Source organism: Plectropomus leopardus, chromosome 16 (genome assembly GCF_026936395.1).
Source record: "Plectropomus leopardus strain MGB_pleo_1.0 chromosome 16, ASM2693639v1, whole genome shotgun sequence".
Classification (NCBI taxonomy): Eukaryota; Metazoa; Chordata; class Actinopteri; order Perciformes; family Serranidae; genus Plectropomus; species Plectropomus leopardus.
In genome coordinates, this window is record NC_142191.1 from 26,508,092 (window position 1) to 26,526,558 (window position 18,467).

The following is an 18,467-nucleotide window of genomic DNA, read 5'->3' on the forward strand; positions in this document are numbered from 1 at the left end:
CCTCTCTGCCCCTTTTTTCACTTCAGTTTGGATTCATGATGCTGCTGCCACACAAAACCCCAATATCTGCTAAATGCCTTTCAAAGAAATAAAAAGGTGCTTAATCGTATTCAACACAGTTTGTATTATCAACTACTGGTTATGAAACACAACACTTAAATGACAATTTAACACTTAAAATAAGAAAAGTCCAAATGACAGTTTTTGCCAAAAAGCAGCAATAATATTTTTTTTTTCTATTTACATGAACTGTACAAGACAAAAATGTGATCATGTTACAAATCTACAACTCAGAAAAAAAATTGGTTGCGTTTGCACGCAAAAATCATTGTTGTTCAATGTTAGCATGCTAGCACACGACACTAAGAAAATGAACATGGTAAACATTATTCCTGCGAGACATTAGCATGTTAACATTGTCATTGTGAGCATGTTGGCATGTTAGCCTTTAGCTCAAAGCACCAACTTAGTACAGCCATAGTCGGTAGGATCCTAATTTTGTAGGATGGTAATGCTTCTCATCATATGCATAAGATCACTGGTTCCCATCCCGAGGCGTCCCAAAAATGATACCAAAATAAGTTACAAGATGATTAAACTGACAATAATACAGGTAGAAAACTCCCCATTTTCTAGTTTTTGCTTTCGCTCTCTATACACACGGGCTTCTGTTCCTTCACCTTGTTAGGACTCTTGCAATCCTTCAAATCAAGCAAATGTCAGAAGGATAATAAACCTTTTGATTGACATGCTAATAATTAACTTGAGATTTAAAGGGTCACAAGCTAAAACAAAAAGATTGGGAACTACTGATCTACACTGCCATTAAATCTTCCTATTTGACACTACTGAAACGTGCGCACAGTGTTTCTTAGCTTCAGTCAAGTTCAGGTGTGCAGCTGGTTAAAGAATGTTTGTATTGAGCTGTAAAATGATGTGGGCGACCAGTGCTGAGGGTTTTAATGTGTTAATAGACCGAAACAAAAACAAAAACAAAGATCTTTGGTTCCTTTTTCATTTCCATATTTGAGAGCTTTTCATAGCAACAACTACTTACTACACAAATACAGAGTCAGCAGATGTGTGCAAAAACAGTCCAGGGTGATCAATATCTACCCGATCACTGCTGCACAGCTGTGAGCTGAGCTCCTTTTTGTCATCACTCTGCTCACGGCCACAGACCATGGCCATCCAGCAGTTTTCCAAAGAGAGTTAAATGTCTGTTTACCCCAAAGGAAGATCGTTCTCTCATATGAAGCTCAGAGCTCTGAGGAGTTTGGAGGCGAACAGTTTTTTCCCGAAAGCTCTTCAGCTTGGCATTGTTTTTGATTTTTAATTATGAGGCCGCAATGAGTGTGGAGTTCTTACAGCCGAGTCCTTTTTTCATCGAGTCTGCAGGGGGGAAAAAAAACAATGTTTAAGGTAACTCTACCAATTTAGAATTAATTATTATAAAGTCTTTGTATGGTATGTCATGAAAAGAGTCAGAGCTAAATAGCTACAAAAATATATATATATATTATTATAGTATGTCCAAAACAGCATAAAATGTCATACTACAGTTAGTCCTCAAAAAAAGCCTAAAAAAGTCATAGTGTAACTTTTGTAAGGATAGCGTGGAAAAGTCATACCTTTACCATGTTATCCAAAATAGCAAATAAAAACCCCACAGTATACCTCATAACTGGCATTAAAAAAAAAAAAAAAAAAAAAAAGCGTATGATAGCTTGTCATCCAAAATTGCATAAAAAAAGTTATAATATAATCTGTCGACATACTGTACTATGGCTTTTTTTGTTATTTTGGGCAACATACTATACCATGATGCTTTTATGCTTTTTTTGATGACAAACATCACTGAAATGTCACAGTAAAGAATGTCATCCAAGTAAGCAGAAAAAAAGGTATAGTATGTTATCCAAAATAGCCATTGTATACTATATATACTATACTACTCATCAAATAGCATAAAAAAGTCACATGTAGAATGTTGTTCAAAATAGCACAAAAAAGTCCTACTTTTGTAAGTGGGTCAGCAATGAAATATCAGACAATCGTATGTCATCCAAACTTGTGTGAAATAGTCATATTATAGGATGTCATCAAAAAAGCACTAAAAAAATCATAGTAAACAATGTTGTCCAAGATAATATAAGAAAGTCATAGTAAAACAAAAAAAAGTCAAATATACCACGAAAAAGTCTGTCATATTAGTAATATAGTATGTCTTCCAAAATAGCATGAAATATCATAGAATAGTGTGTCCTCCAAAATGTCACAAATAATCACAGTATACTATGTTGTCCAAAATAACAGGTTTAAACCATAATGTCATAGAATAGTATCTCTGCAATATACCATAAAAAGTTATAGTATAATTTGTCATCCAAAAAAAGCATGATAAAGTAATTGCATAGTATGTGATCCTGAATAGCATAGAAGAGTCATTGTATACCACGCCATCCAAACCCGCATGAAAAGTCATTGTATAGCATGTAGTCCAAAATAGCATTAAAAAGTATTAGTATAGTAGTCTTCCAAATCGCAAAAGAAAAGTCATAGTACAGTATGTCACAGAATAGCATAAAAAAGTTATAATACAGGATGTCATCCAAAATAGCAAAAAAAGGACCCTAGTCTACTATATCTTTGAAACTAGCATAAGACACACAGTATAGTGTGTCTGAAATAAGTCATGAAAAGATTATACTGTAGTGTTCTTCAAAGTCACAGTATAGTATGCTACAATAAAATCAAAGTATAGCATGCCTTAAAAAGGTGATTGAAGTCAAAGCGTGCCATAAAAAATGATCATAGCACATCATAAAAATGTCAGAATAGTATGACATCAAAATATAAAAATGTCATCGTATAGTATGTCATCAGTCAGAAAAAAGTCAATGTGTAACCAAACATATTTTTAATAAAAATCATAGTTCAGTATGTCAAAAAAATGTCATGCCAAACCCTGCAGGTACATGTGACAGGTAAGAAGCATGGATGCGATGAATAGCCGCAGCCATGCATAGCAGTTGTGTCTATTGTCAGCTGTTGTGGTGCAGTTGGAGAACCTCACCGAGGACTCACAGTCAGTGAAATTGCAATTTTTTTGCTGTTCTTCTCACAATCTAACGAGGAGTGGATCAAGCACAGCTATTGAGATGCGAGCAGATGTTTAAGGGGATCACTACATCCATTCAATCTAACTGTGGGAGGGGAAAGTGTTTTTCTGTCTTATGGCATTTTATCGAACTTTCTAGACTATGTTTGCATAACATAAATGTGTATGATCAACTGACCTGCAGTGCACAGACTAAATGATTAGAGGTTACACCAGCTTTTAACACTGACAGTTAATTGGAATTAATTAGGTAGAAGTGCGCCAATTTGCTATAATTAGTGCCAAATTACATGGTGCTTCCCAGGAAATCACAGACCTGTAAAATGAAGTGTTACTGATGTTCTTTCTCTTGTACATGTGGATCTAAACTGCTGCTTTCTCCCCTCAAACTCTTCCAGTGATTCCTTTTACAGTGTTCACTTATTTAGCTGTAATGTGTCCATGGGTTCAACTTCTTAAATCAACAGAGCAGAGAGGACACACATTAGATGTTTCAAGGTGTTTTAGGTGGATGACCTGTGTGGCTACTACAACAAAAATAAAAGAGGATCACGGGGGGCAGACTAATCAACCCGAGGCGAGGCGTGGACTTGGGACAAATCCTGCTGTTTCTGCTACAAAACAGTCTTGACATTGAATCCTCCTCCATCCTTTGGGAGGTTTAATTAGTCACCGTTCAGCTCTGCGCCTGCTTAAACACACAGCAGCTCTAAACCACTTTGGGTTCAGACTGGCGGGAAGGATTACAGCCCTGTGAGATAATGGCGTGCGGAGGTATTTGTTTTTAGGTTTGGATTTATTCTCACACAGCGGGGTTTGCTCTGCATCATTAGCTACCCTATCATCGTATTCAGCTCTAATTTATGCGCCAACGTTTTGCTGATAGTGCATGATCTTTGTGATAACATGATTGCACATGTGGGATTTAACCAGAACAACCTTGCTCCCGGCAACAAGCCACCCTTACCTTTTGCTGTATTCTCAGGTGACGTTCAATCCGATGTATGTTCTTAGCTGGCCAGGCCTGGGAGAGAGTAGCCGTTTTTGTGTCTATAAAAAGAGAAAAATGAAGCAGGTGTGAAAACAAAACTGCCACTGCAGCAACTCTGCACATGTATGCTGAGGCGATACTCCGCCCTGAAACTCTTTGTGTCGAGAAAAGAGATTCAGAGAGAAGATATCACAGAAGACCTGCGCATTCTGCAAATGTTTTTCTTTTTTTTCTAATAGCAAGGAAATCACATGGACTGAGCCAGGAGCAGAAGATGCATTCAGCTGATTGTCTTCAGGTGAAAATATATAAACTACATATGATGCTATCTTGAGATAAGTTATGTTTGTCTCCATTGTTTTTATGTCTGAGACAGTTGTGAGGATGAAAATATCATCATTATTCACATCTAATCTGAAGTTTTCTATTTGGATCTATCTGTGCAAAGTGAAGCAGTCAGTTCTGCATCACTGGGTTCAAAACGAGCAGACGTTCAGCGCTTCAGACACATTCAACATCTTTATTTTACAATTCAGGGGACATTTATTGTATGCTACTTAAGATTTGCAACAACAGAAAAAAACTGGTAAAGTCTTATTCACACTTAGTGTCTTTCTGAGGGACATTTTATCTTCACACTGAAGCCCTTACATATCCGATCACAGATCAGGGTTCCTCCAGCTAATGCCATGTTAGATTGAAGACTTTTTTATGCCACTCGGCAAAAAATTTAAGACCAATAAAAAATCCGCAAATCTTAAGTGTAACATAAAAGGAGGACAGAATTGGGGAAAAAAAAAAACAATTTTTTTTTAATGTTTGTCACTGTGCCTCGATTTCATCGTGCCAAACCCTTTATACATAGCATTTACTGGTTTCCTTTACAACAAAATTTTGGTAAAAACCCAATTTTTGATGAACCTGTGCTTCCCTACTCTGTCCAGGGTGCCCTCAGCAGTTAGCTAGCAGACATTGGACCCTCTGCTCTTAACATCCTGACTAGACACAAAAGATGAGTGTTGTTGGTTCCATTATCCTGATGTGGTCTAATTAATGCAAGAGACACTTTGGAAATTGTTATAAAAAAGTGTTAACCAAGTATTTGAGAGTTTACAGTATAAGGTCAGGAAAAAAAACATCCTAAAATCCTACTTTCATGTCTTGGCATTTTTAAGACTTTTGAAAGATTGATTTAAAGCATATTAATACCAATAAAGGCCTTGTTTTGAGATCAATGAATTCAATGCCTTTTAAGGCTTTTTAAGAACTGCGGGAACCCTGGGGATGTAATCAACTGCTAGCACTGCATGGATGTGTTTAATTTCAGTGAATACTTAAACTAGGGGCTATATTGGCAAAGTAATTAAAAGCTAAAAGTAGCTACGAATTGGTAGACTTAAAGGAAAGTCCTAAAAAAAAGACGCTTACTTGTGTTTTTGGTCTGAGAGTACATCACGGAGCATTTTCGTGCTAGAACTAACTTCGAAGTCTGAGAGACATTTCCTCTGTTCCACTACTTTCTGTAAGTAAGCACAATGTCTCCTTCAGCGTTTTTTTCACCTGTCTTTCTGTAAAAATGAAGACTGGTCCTGTGGTTTTATATTTGAAGATAAATCAGCTCCACCTCAGCACTCTCTGCTTCAGTTGGATTACTTCGTGAACACAGAAATAACTACAGCGCCCATGTTAACCTTCATCCGTTTACATAATATCCATCACAGTCATTTTTTCAAGTTTCTTAAGCTGCAATTTGTGCTGTGTAAAACGTCTCTCTAAGTCCCCAACTTGCTCATGGAGCCGTGAGTTTAAAGGTGTGTTCGTAAATACCTTATCTTGTATGTAGCGAGCAAGTGAGACTTCATCCTTGCATACGTACATGTGAGTTCAAACAGGACAGGACCGGATATAAAGTGAAGATGTAATATCAACTGAAGCCGAAATAAATTATCATTAAACGTTTAAATGAGAAGGCCAAAACTGAAACTCAACTAACTCCACATTTATCTGACATATAACCATATAAAGGTATATCAATATTAGATGTTAAAAATAGGGGAGTCACATGTTCATACAATACATATGAAAAGTCTTGACTTTTTAAAGGATACAGTAACTTACAAGCAGCATCACAAACACATCACTCACGCAGTTTGCAGCAAATATACAACCAGGATTACCACCTTCTAACACCTACTGGTCATACAGAAACATTTAGCCTGCCAGTAAACTGTATTTACTCCGCAGACACCCTGTGAATCCAGTGCTGCACCCACACACAGCCAACAACTTAGAAATCGGTTTGTTACACAAACACTAACCTGGGCAAGAATCCAACCAAAACAAATGTTGGTAGGTAGGAAGGTCAGGAAAGTGCGTGGCCGCAGGACAAAAACGTGACCTGGAGTACCAGGGGCATGTGGAGAGCAAGGTGTGGGACAAAACCTAAATAATTGTATTTTGGACATAAAGAGTCTCAAAGGTTTCCCCTTGGTGTTTTTGCAGGAAATCTTTAGATTAACAAACCTTTATCTCACACTAAGATGATTTGTTGCTTCTTCCAGCAGTTCTATGTGTTGTCAAGCAGCCAAATAAGATTAAAAGGAATGTGCAGGTCTGTAGTATTAACCTTATGGGCTCTGTTCAGTGTTTACTGTTGTTTTCCTCTTCTCTGTCCTGTTGTTGTCCGGTCTGGACACAGGATTAGACCAAAAAGGGTTCAGTGTTAATGACAGGTGGCAAATCCAAGTCGACTGCAACCCCCGGAAACTCCTTCAATCCCCCAGACCAGACAGAAAAGCTGCTACTATCTTAGATATAGAGAATAAACCAAATTCAGCTTTTCTGCTGTTTGTACATGTGGGACTCAATCAAAAATCCACATGGAACAAAACCACGGAGGGTCCAGTGTGAAAGAAAAATACTTCTGTATTCAGCTCCTCCACCAATACACACACACGAATGTGAAGACATTCAGTGTATCGACTAAATGTCAGAAAATTAAATGTCTTACATTGCTTCAGGTGATTTCAAATCATCACCGTGCAAGGACTTCACCCTAGTCATTTGCTGCCACTAGTATAAAAACCTGCTCTGTAAAGTTTAAATGTACATACTGCTTAAAACATCTATTAATTCATTTTATATTATAATGCAGATTTATGTTGCTATTATAAAACAAATCTAGAATGTATTTTCTTTATATGCTTTATCGTTCTGTATAAATCCTCTAATATAAATTTACAAAAAATATAAAATGTAAAGATAAAAATAATTTTCTTACTGAAATATCTCAACAAACTTAAGACTGTATTGAAATAATAATGTTTTTTGAGCAATGACAGCCACAGAACCTCAGCTTACTGCAATAAAAAGTCATCTTGGAAACAGATTCCCTTTTTTTTAAAAAAAGATTTTTTTGGTTTTGCCTTTACTATGTAGGACAGCTTAAGTGTGGAAGGGAAAGAGAGAGGGGGTGATATGCAGCAAAAGGCAGCAAGTTGGACTCGAACCTACAGCCGCTGCGGCAAGGACTGAAGCCTCTGTACATGGGGTACCCGCTCTACCAGGCGAGCTAATGGGCGCCCCACAGATCTCAGATCTGCTGTGATTATTCATGGTCCTCAGAGTATGAAAAATCAAAACCGTTCTGATTACCTCCTGACCTTCAGAATACAATTCATGCACACAAAATATCAAAATGACCCCATGACCTTGCCTCCAGCACTCCTCTTAGTACAAACTTGCGGCCTCCTAATTCATTTCAATCAGACCACTGCCGAGGTGTCAGTGCAGAGACTACAACCTCATGTGACAAAGAAAAAAATTATTGAACTTCGTGGATTAGCTTGTTCTTACAAAAAGCAGCCATTTTTGGTCTAAACGTCTGCCGGTTGGAATAGCTATGTTTTCTGTTGTTCTGTCTGACAATTTCTTCTCAGTGGGTTATGATAAGAATCTCAGCTTCTGGAGGCCTCTCAGACAGCTTCAGGTCAGGACACTCACAGGAGCTCACAAGGAGATAAACAAGATCAGAAAGAACAAGAATAAAAAGCATTCCTTTTTTCTTGTGAAATATTGATTCATTATACATCTATAGACTTCAAATAAACAGGCACACAGGTAAATAAAACAATCTGAAAAGAAATGTCTCACAGCTCTTAGAAGTATGTCTGGCAATTTGTTAGAATCCAAGGCGCTGGTGGTTTTATGCAACTTTATACTCCGACTCTATTAAAGGAACTTCCTATTCCACTGCATTTATTTTTACAACTTTTAATTACTTTTTACAACTTTTTTTAATTACATGTTTCTTTGCAGATAATTAACAAATAAATAGTGATGGTATATTATAGATACAGATAAGATCCCTTGAAGGGAACATGCTTCCATTAGTATATCAAGCATCACAGTGGCGTGGACACATCAATAATTATAATTTTTGTTATAATTTTATATTCTGAAATTAGCCATTCTGCATAATAAGTGCTGTTACTTTTGATACTTTCACTATAATTTGATTCTAATACTGTTGTGTGTTTGCTGAAATAAAATTTGTGAATGCAAGACTACTGATAACAGAGGTGTTACTACTTGTTTCTAAGTAAAAGATCTGAGCATGTTCTCACAGAGATGCTCGGGTGGTTTCAGTAACATCTCATTACTGACCAGAGGCTAAATGGAAATTCAGAAAATGAAATTCCATCTGTCTGAGAGTGCAACAGGCTAGCTGAAGATAATAGGAGTGTAACCTAAAAATATCTTTACAAAGGTTCAGATGATGGGAGATGACTGTTTCAACAGAAAACTCTCCGAGGTGCTCTGCGTCAGGATCAGAGGTGCTGAAGTCTAACAGGGTTGAAATTAGATTTTTCTGGCAGTAGAAAGGCAGCGACTGTGAGCCGCTAGTTAATAAAAGGGACGCTTTCTATCCATTAAAAGTAAACTTGGCATCAATTTACAGTGGTGAAGGCTGGATGTGAGAGACCGATTAGTCTGTTTGTGAGGGTTTAGTAAACACAAAAGAGAGAAAAGAACAAAGGGAGTACATAAAAATGCACCGTAAACCCCACGTTACATAAAAATAGTTTATTTCTGTGCAGAACTGTGTTCAACTAAACTCAAAACAAAATTTAAAGTGAACAAAATGGTAAACATGACCATGAAGTGTGACGCCATTTGACGTCCTCAAGGTTAATGTTTCAATGTGAGTGAAAACTTTGTGGTTATTTTAAATCCACGAGTCCACTAATGGGCTGCAACCTACTATTATGATTGTTCGATTAATATACTAATTATCTTGTCAATTAAAAGTTTCAGAGACAGACAAACACACTGTAAGTTTTGGTCTATTCATGGAATTTCTTCTCACATGAAGAAAATATATAATAAAATTTGCCTTATCCCAGACACATTCAATCAGTATTACAAACTGCCAGGTGTTTGCTTTCAGCGAAAACTATAACAGTGTCAGTCACAGTTTTAGAAACGCTGCGAGTCCCTACAAGGCACTTTATTAACAGTCCAGGCAATAACTCCTAATTCAGTTAAGTGTCATAATTTAATAAAATCTCAGGAGGACGAAAAGATCTGCGTGTGAACTGACACACAGTTAATGAACCACAGTACTAATTAAGCTTTTGAGCAATATGAGCTTTTGATGAATGGACCGATATTTTTAAACTGAGATTGTGGGTAGCTTTTTAACTTTGCTGCTGACGCCTGGCAATCGACAAAAACCTTTGCATTGCCCATCTGTTCATGCTAATCACACTTTCAGGACAACGCTCACCAACCTGAGCCAATGTGCGCTGGCTGCAGGTTACTGTAAATTAAGTGTGGCAGAATTTTTTGTTTTGTTTTGGTGGATTACAGAATATTTCACAACTTTTTGCTGGTTACATTTGGTGAAATGTATAGAACTGTTTTAAATCTCTGTATGATGGCCTTTTACGGAAAGACAGACTAAACAACATTAAATGTTACGAGACAAAAAAATCACATTTCATGCAGACAGGTTAAGCTTAATTAGCACGTGAAATCCCTCCGAAAAAAACTGTACGACCCTATTTGCATCTAGTCAAAAGAAGGGCATTAGCCTAAATATAGTTACGGCTGTGAAAGACATAAAGAACAGCTTTCTCCTGTTAGCAGGCTATATATTATTTATTCCATTATTGTACTTTGAGACATTATTGATCTATTTTGTAGCAGGCAGTTTCAGTGACAAGATTATTTAAGTAGCATAAACTGATTTTTGCTGTACATGTGAACTGACATATAAACATCTAAGGAAGTTAAACATGTTATTATACAACTTTGTATTTACACATATAGCGGCTGAGAGCAACATGATCCTGATTTAGGTGTCATATTTGTGTGTACCAGATGAATGTAAGTCCAAAAACCACTCTCTTTAAGCTCTGTTTTGGTCTCCACCAACATCTCTTTGGCTGCTAAATGCTCCACTATGTTCGCCAGCTGGTCGCTAACTGTGTCTATCGGCTGTTTGCTGCTGGGCAGGTAATGTACAGCTTGTTCACTGAAAACAGCTATGAGGTTAATGAGAGCTGTGAGACTGAACCAAAACAGTCAATTTGTGCCCTGTAAAACCAAAACAAGAGCTTAAAGACGCTGAAATGCTCAGTAGGGCTAAGGGTGCCATTTCTCTGTAGATAGTCTATGCAGATTTTAAATTAGAGCAAAGCAAATCTTTTGTTACCCACTGAAGTTAATACTCATTTTAAGTTGCTGGTTTTACAGTAGCTCAAAAACGTATCTTCTCTAATCAACCCTGGTTGCAGGTGACTATTTTCCTGTGGCTGTTGTTGGAGTTCTGTTGTTACAAATCAAAACCCAACACCCTTACAAACCCTTTGTGTACTTTATTTACCTGCACACAGCTCCGTGTCCGGGGACTATGTGACAGTCCCCTCCTTGGCAGTAGTCAGGCTGCAGGACACACACACTCTGACAGGGCAGGCCGTTCACCGACAGGAAGCCCGGCTCACACAGACACTCAGCCTCCCTCGTCCGCCTGTTCACCACGCAGCGAGAAAACTCATTGCAGGCCAAGAACTTGCAGGGATTGGCCTGATCAGCTGCAAAGAGAAGAGGGAGAAAACATCAGTATTCATAAAGTGTGCGTCCGCTCCTCCCTCTAACCACCCTTCTCTCTCCAGGAGGTGCTGAGGAATGTTTGATTTAATGAGATCCTCAGCTTCTGGTCTGCATTGAAATGTAATATTTAGCCCCAGGCGCAGCCGGCTTCCGAGACTAAACGTCAGATGCACTCAAGGGTTTTTTGCATGTTGGGAGGGTTTCATGGATGCAGTGTGATGCCAGGACATGTGGTCATTATGTATCTGTGCACATACAGTACATCAACATGTATCTATACATACCTATTGTATGACACTACCTTCGTCATAAGCACAAGCAGGCAGTCATGAAACAACAACAAAACTCATTGGAACCCAAACTAGAGGTCTTGGGTCTACTCAGACTCAGGACTTGTACAGGTTATAGTTTATTGTTTTGTTATGGTCCATCAGGTCTGGGTTAGGTCTGATTCTATTACTGTAATACACGAAGACTCGTGATCAGCAGTTATCACAGGAGAAATGCTTTAGTGTCGCATGCGTGACTTGGGTGATAATCAAACGGACTAATTATCAGACTGACTAATCATCAGAAAGAAAGACAGAAGAACAAGTTGGAGGTGAAGCAGGGAAAAGATGGTTGGTGAGCCTGACAATATTCACAACTTAGATCACTTTTATGATGAACCTTTTTGATCTGTTGATCGGTGGACCCTAACATATTTAAGGAATATTAATAATCAGGAAATGAGCACGTATTTTCACTTTTTGACAACTTCAGAGGTCGAGAGTTACCACTTTTTTTGTCTATCTCATTTACAATGACTGTGAATCTGAATAAATTATACTTCAGTGCTCCTCAATTTTGTAAAATGAACTAAATTGTTGAATTATGGAGAATCTAACCAATCTGACCATGTGTAAAATGTCTATATTGACAAAAGTTTAAACATGTATTTGCTTGCAAGATCTAAGCCAGCATCTCCAACCACCACAACAACATAAGGAGTGGCAGTAGAATAAAATAAAAACTGACCTCTGAAACATTACTATACATCATATACCAAGATTCCAACAGCTTAAGGCAAGGTAGATAAGACCTTTGTGACTTTTTTTAATGCCACTCAGAATTACGTGTAAGACCAATTTGCTAGTAACCAAAATTTTATTTTGCCCAAATGTTTATTGTAACATCAAACATGACTTTTTTTGTCCAGTGAGTAAGTTAGATTATCAACATCAAGTTTGGAAAAAACAACACCTTTTAAAAGTGGAACACACTGAAGACAATGAACATATTATATTATCATAAAAGTACCTATTCGGTTTTTCTGGATAGTTTTCTGGGTGTTTAAATAAATCATTTTACAAAAAAATAGACGTTACTAATTCTTTTGAGATTTTATGATGCAACATCAGAAATTTTTTTTTTAAAATACTACTTTCCACATCTAAGCATTCTAATTTTAATACCAATTAAGGCCTTATTTTTACATCAATAAATTTAATGCCTTTTAAGACTTTTTAAGGATCTGCAGAAACCTTGATACAGTAAAATGGGTAATAACGGTATGCTGTGTTGAAGTACTAGAGATCAGTCTTGGTCTTGAGACCGGTTTCAAGACCACTTCTTGAAGGTCACAGTCTTGGACGCTACCACATTTTCACACTTTCTTTTCTGGGTCTCAGACAAAGAGGATTTGGGATTTTATTTCAAGACCACAACTGTGGGAATATCTCTAAATTGCCTCTGCTAAAAAAGATAAAGATAAAGATAAAGATGGCAAGTCTAATTTCATCTCCTTACTGTTTGACTCCTCAAAGTCTTGGTCTTGTCTTGGTCTTGATACACTCTGGTCTTAGTCATGACTTGGTCTCAGTTTAAGTGGACTTGCCTACAACACTGCTATGTTGTATCTGACATTATCATCATTTTGAGCAGTAGAACTAAATTTTTGAACAATATTTGTCGGGTCCGTAAATCAACCTCCCTCTGTTCTTGGACATGCACTGGGTCCGTAATATCGCAGGCAAAAATGAGTTGAGCAATCATAGTATTTTTTTAAAATAACCAGGTCCAATCTGATCTCACAATAAATTTCCCAGGTTCTTCAGGGTTTGGGTACATCATTATGGCCATTGAAAGAAGACGCCATGTGCCAAAGAGCAAATGAAAAAGCTTGAAACTATTATTTATTCCAGCCTCCATCAAGCTGCTGAACTCTCTTGCTAAATTTTAGTGTATTACAGCAATGTGCAATAAATAAACAAGCACTTTAGCAATTTAAATATAACAGATTCTTTTTTAAACCACCAGGTTGTGGTCAATGTCAAATGTCTCTTATGTTTTAAAATGTTTTCAAGCTGTTTCTTTGATGTTTTTTTTATGTGAAGTAGCGGACTACAGCATTGTGCCCGAGGCAAATTTCCCCTCGGGGGTCAATGGGGTTTATTTTGCTCTATGACGTTATGCCCCTTACACCATTAAAACGTTAAATAAACATATCTTTGGCATTTCTGTGCTGCAGTCTCTTTATATTTCTTACTTATCAGCAAACTCATCAGTGCACTGATGTACGCTCTGGACTTTTATAATAATATAACACTCTGATGGAGACACTGTGCATACTTAAGTAATTTTCCTGTCTGTACTTTAACGATGGGACTTTTACTTTTAATGGAGTATTCCACTATATTTATACTGGTACAAACATGAGGCATGTATGGGATGTATGGCTGGGTATTGAGGTTATTTTATCACCACCAGATGATTATACCACACAATTGTCTCAGCAAAAACATAATACACTGCCTCCCAAAGCAAAAGATGTTGGAGCAGCACTTCTCCTCTGTGCCGCTCACTTCTCATCTTCATGACTATTATTCCTGCCCTATAAAGTTCTGTACAATCCCACTGTGTATCGCTGGATTTGACATATAGACATAATTACTGAGTCTATTTGAATGTGTTTGTGATCTCTGCTCTCCGCCTGCATCTCATCTGTGGAGAATATTACATTAGAAAGCTCATAAAGTATGGGATGCATATAAAAAAGCACCATTGATACAACAATGGGACTTATTATAAGATGCTGCTTTGTATTTTATCACATACATAAAAAAGATATCATAAGGCACATCACTGTGTTCCAGCTGTAAAATGAATGAGGGACTTACAAGCATTCAGTGTTTTTTTTTATATACAGTCATAGGCATAAATTTCAGGGGGGACGCAGGAGACACGTCCCCTATTTATTTGTACATTTGTCCCCAACAAAAACATGGAAGTAGCAAATGATTTCTATTTTGCCAAATCAATGATATTTACATCATAATTTAATGGAGAAAAGGTACAAACTGAGGCATAAATGTTCACCAGAATGTAGGAAATTAAGTCTTTGACATTTCTGGCATGTGTCCCACACAAATTTTGGAATGAAACCTACACCCTTGCATACAATGAAATTATGAAAATACAACATGCAATAAACAGTCAAAGACAGAATGAGTAGAGTTTGTCAATTGGGGTTTGCTGTTTGCCACTCCTTCCTGGCTCAATGCTCCTCGTGTATGCTGCTTAATATCTGGCACCTGGTTGCGAGGATTTTAGAGTCCCAACCTCACACTCTGCCCACTATTACTGGCTAGGGGCTACACACCACAAACATCCCGAACACAGTAAAATAAGAATATACTGGCAGAGGGCCGGGTCTCTGCAGATACAAACACACTCTGAGTGGGTTTTAACTGATGGTAGTATGAGTATCTGTACAGCATTTTCTACGCAAATCCCTCTTCATTCAGCCTTTAAAGAGAAAACATGCCACTTTTCATGTGGATGTCCTATCATTGTTGACAGAAAATGTTAATTGAAGCACTAAATGCAGTGTGTGCAATACTGACATAGAAAGTTGAGTTTGTAGCTACAAAACCTGTTGTTCTTCACACATCCAGTGGCCATTTGATGGGGCAGTGACGTAGTTTGAGGCATGAAAGAACTTCAGATTGGATTTTGCATTCCAGGAGCCAAGTAAAGTGCTCTGGATGCTGCTCAAAAACAGAGCTGTCTTGTTCTCTTCAACTGTGACAATAGAATCCAAAAATATGAGTGCAACGATGGCTTCGACTATGACACATTTTGCACTGTTTCAGTTCTGAATCAGTTGCATTTATTCAAGCTTGCATATGAGTCTGAAAAAATAGAGCACAGAGAAGCCAAGCAAAAAGTGCAAGAAGATATGGCCAGCGGGATGCTCCAGAACCTGAGCTGCCAAGGGGAAAAACCAAACAGTGATGCCTTTGCTCAAACTGCCCACCAATGCCAGCAGACACATAATCATTTTGCTGCAATGACTTTCAGCATGGGTAGTCATTGTTGGATGCCGCCACTGCCGCCAACAGAGAGAGTGTGTGCGTTACTATGCATGAAAGTTTTACTCTTCACTTGAAAATAGGTGTGCAGGAGTCTGAACATAAAATGGAAAAGCCAACTAAAGCCTAAAAGGTCAAGAGGGCAGGTGACCACTGAGTGAGTATTTTTGTCACCTAGGGCTACTGTATTTTGTTGAGTCGCCAATAAGCAAAATGCTGCCAGTATTTTAAGCAAAACTTTTATTGAGGAAGGTAAAAAACTGAAGGAGTGAAGCTGTAATGCGCTGCTATGGATAATGTGTAAAATAATAGAGATGTTGTATTCTAGTACACACTGGCTCAAACTATGGAGTATCCCTGTTTTTATTCAGTTACCTGCAGCAGTATAGTCTCAATTTATAAACCTAAGCTTAACTATATCTTAGCCAACAAAGTAACAGCTAGCAGGTAGAGAACAATGCATCCTGGTACATGTAGGCACTGCCAGCAGAACTCCACAACCAGGAGAACTAAGTGTTTTCTGTCAATATTGCACGCCATGATGACTTTATTGCTTCAGTGGACTTCATTTATAATCAACATCACTGATTGGATATCAAAGCAAAACAAAAGGTGGGAAATTTTTCCTTTTAATTTAAGGCTTTTGTCACCGAAACAAAATTTAACAAACTTATTCACTAAGGCGTATCCATGATTTAGCAAAGTTCTGATTGCTTGTTTTTGTTGCTATTAGAGATGGAGTAAATACTGTAAAGGTTTTAATCTGTAAGTAATTATTTTTTCAAAATTTGCTGAGTTTTTTTATGATTATTGTAGTAAAATTGAAAATTTTTTGCAATGTAGTGCCAACATTTTGTTTTGCTGCTGTAAAAATTGGGGCTGTTTGAAGAAATAATTATAATGGTTTGTATTCGTACCTGGTTCAATATCCAGAGAGTGGGTGTCAATCTGGATGTGCAGGTCCTTGTATGCAGCAGAGCAGAACTCCTCCAGGACGCAATGGACGGCCCTGGTGATGTTGTACGGCACTGTCTTGGCAAACTTCATCTTGCTGTTAACGACCACACTGCCCTTCCTGAAGTTCAGAATCTCCAGTTTCTTAAAGCCTGTCAGGTTGGCCTGCAAGTACGGCATCAGCTGGAGGCAGAAACAGAGAGGAACATCACTTTGTAAACCATTTCTATCATTCTGAAACACACCCTGACTGTCTCTGAGACTGTGTGGCAGACCGAGTATCCCTCAGAGGAAAAAAGCTGTTGAACATTTGACAGTTAATTTGATATTAATGGCCAAGTGTTTGGTTACATTTATCAAATCGCCTCATCTGTTATGCATGAGAAGCTGCAGAACTCATCCGCACAAGGAAGACATTAGGAGAAAATTACACCATTTTCTAAAAATTATAGATTTCTCCATCCTGACTGACTCTTGCAGAAATTACAAAACCTTTATGAATAACAGCATAAAACAAAACTGCTGCATGGAAGGAAACAGGAAAAAGGTAAGAAAAGAACATGATGATGCAGTTTTGAGGCAAATATATTGTCTCATCTTAAATTCCAGCTGAAGTCATAAATAACTTGCTGCTTTTCCTGTTAGGTTGCTATGAAGCGATCGATACAATCAGATCCTGTCCTGCATTTCATGTGAATGCCTGGAATTTATTTCTATATATTAAGAGGTTTATTAGATGTCCAAAAATCACACTTTATCTGCAGATTTGGTAAGAGTAGGGTTGTTACAATGGCAGAATTTCTAACATGATACAGATACGCATTAAAAATTCTTGATACTCAAAGCCATTTTTGACACCACAGGGGGAATATTGACAAAAAAATTAAAAGGCATTAAAAAAAATAAAGGTAAGGACAACACAAACAATAACATTAATAACATTTTTTTTAAGTTGCCTGAGGTACTGCAGAAAAAAACAAAAAAACAGCAACAATGACTGTTAATTTTCTGTTTTTGCGTGACTTGGCATAATATTTTCATTGCTGATCACATAAAGTTGGTAGGGTAGAGTGTGAATGCCTGCTAGCTGCAGGTTGACTTCCAGATTTGTTTTTTTTTACAATGTAGGAACACAAAAAAACAAACATACCGAACATGGGGTGCTTTGTATTTGAGATAAATACAAATATAATTAAAGAGCTAAACAGATATACTTAAACAAAGGAAGGGCATCTGGGGGAAATATACATTTTCCACTTTTTTCAAATGTCTTCAAATTTAGCTTCCTGAAGCTTCAATGGATAGGTAATTCTTTTCATTATAAAGATTTAATAAATGATATCATACAAGTTCTCTGTGGATGGGGCATCTGGCTGAAGCCATTTCCTTGTGCTTGCTTTTCTAGCAGCTAAACTCCAAATAAGCATTTTGTTTTAAAATTTGTAGGTGCTGAAAGTAAAAGACCAAAAAGGAGAGCTCATCCCACATTAATGTAATTGTTGTCACAAATACAGTCACTAATTCTGTATAAATCTTAAGCCAAAAAGCTTTTACTTTTGGACAGGCCCAAAATAAATGAGGATCCATTAATAAGTGATTGATCACACCATTTCTGGGCCCAAAGCAGGCCTATTTCTGCACCTTAGGCCTACTCGCACAATGACATATTTACTGCTCATGTAAAATGTAGAAGTGAATAGGAACCCATCTGACAGGAACATAAAGATCTATTTGCAGAGAGTAATGAAAGACAACCTGTCCCCCTCCAGTGGTCATCGTACTTTTATAGACCTCAGATCTGAAACTTTTTTTTTCACTTCATCAGCTGTGCACCCTCCAGATACAATGTTCACTGTAGGAATAACAGCATCCCGTGCATCATGTTATTAATATCCAACAATGACACTTCTAGCTATAACGGCCTGTTTGGAAT

General features: G+C 37.5%; 1 protein-coding gene across 2 annotated transcripts in view; it reads right to left on the minus strand.

The window, feature by feature from the left end:
- Positions 1 to 937: 937 nt before the first annotated feature.
- The window catches only part of LOC148186917 (uncharacterized), a 67,651-nt gene continuing 50,121 nt past the window's right edge, over positions 938 to 18,467 (minus strand). For both annotated transcript variants that reach the window (XM_088089543.1, XM_088089542.1), the window contains 4 exons: positions 16,498 to 16,717; positions 11,002 to 11,209; positions 4,089 to 4,171; positions 938 to 1,392 (listed from right to left, as the gene is read on the minus strand). In XM_088089543.1, the coding sequence (XP_087945669.1) occupies positions 4,132 to 4,171; positions 11,002 to 11,209; positions 16,498 to 16,717 (468 nt within the window). In that variant the 3' untranslated portion in view covers positions 938 to 1,392; positions 4,089 to 4,131. The remainder of the gene's footprint in view (positions 1,393 to 4,088; positions 4,172 to 11,001; positions 11,210 to 16,497; positions 16,718 to 18,467) is intronic.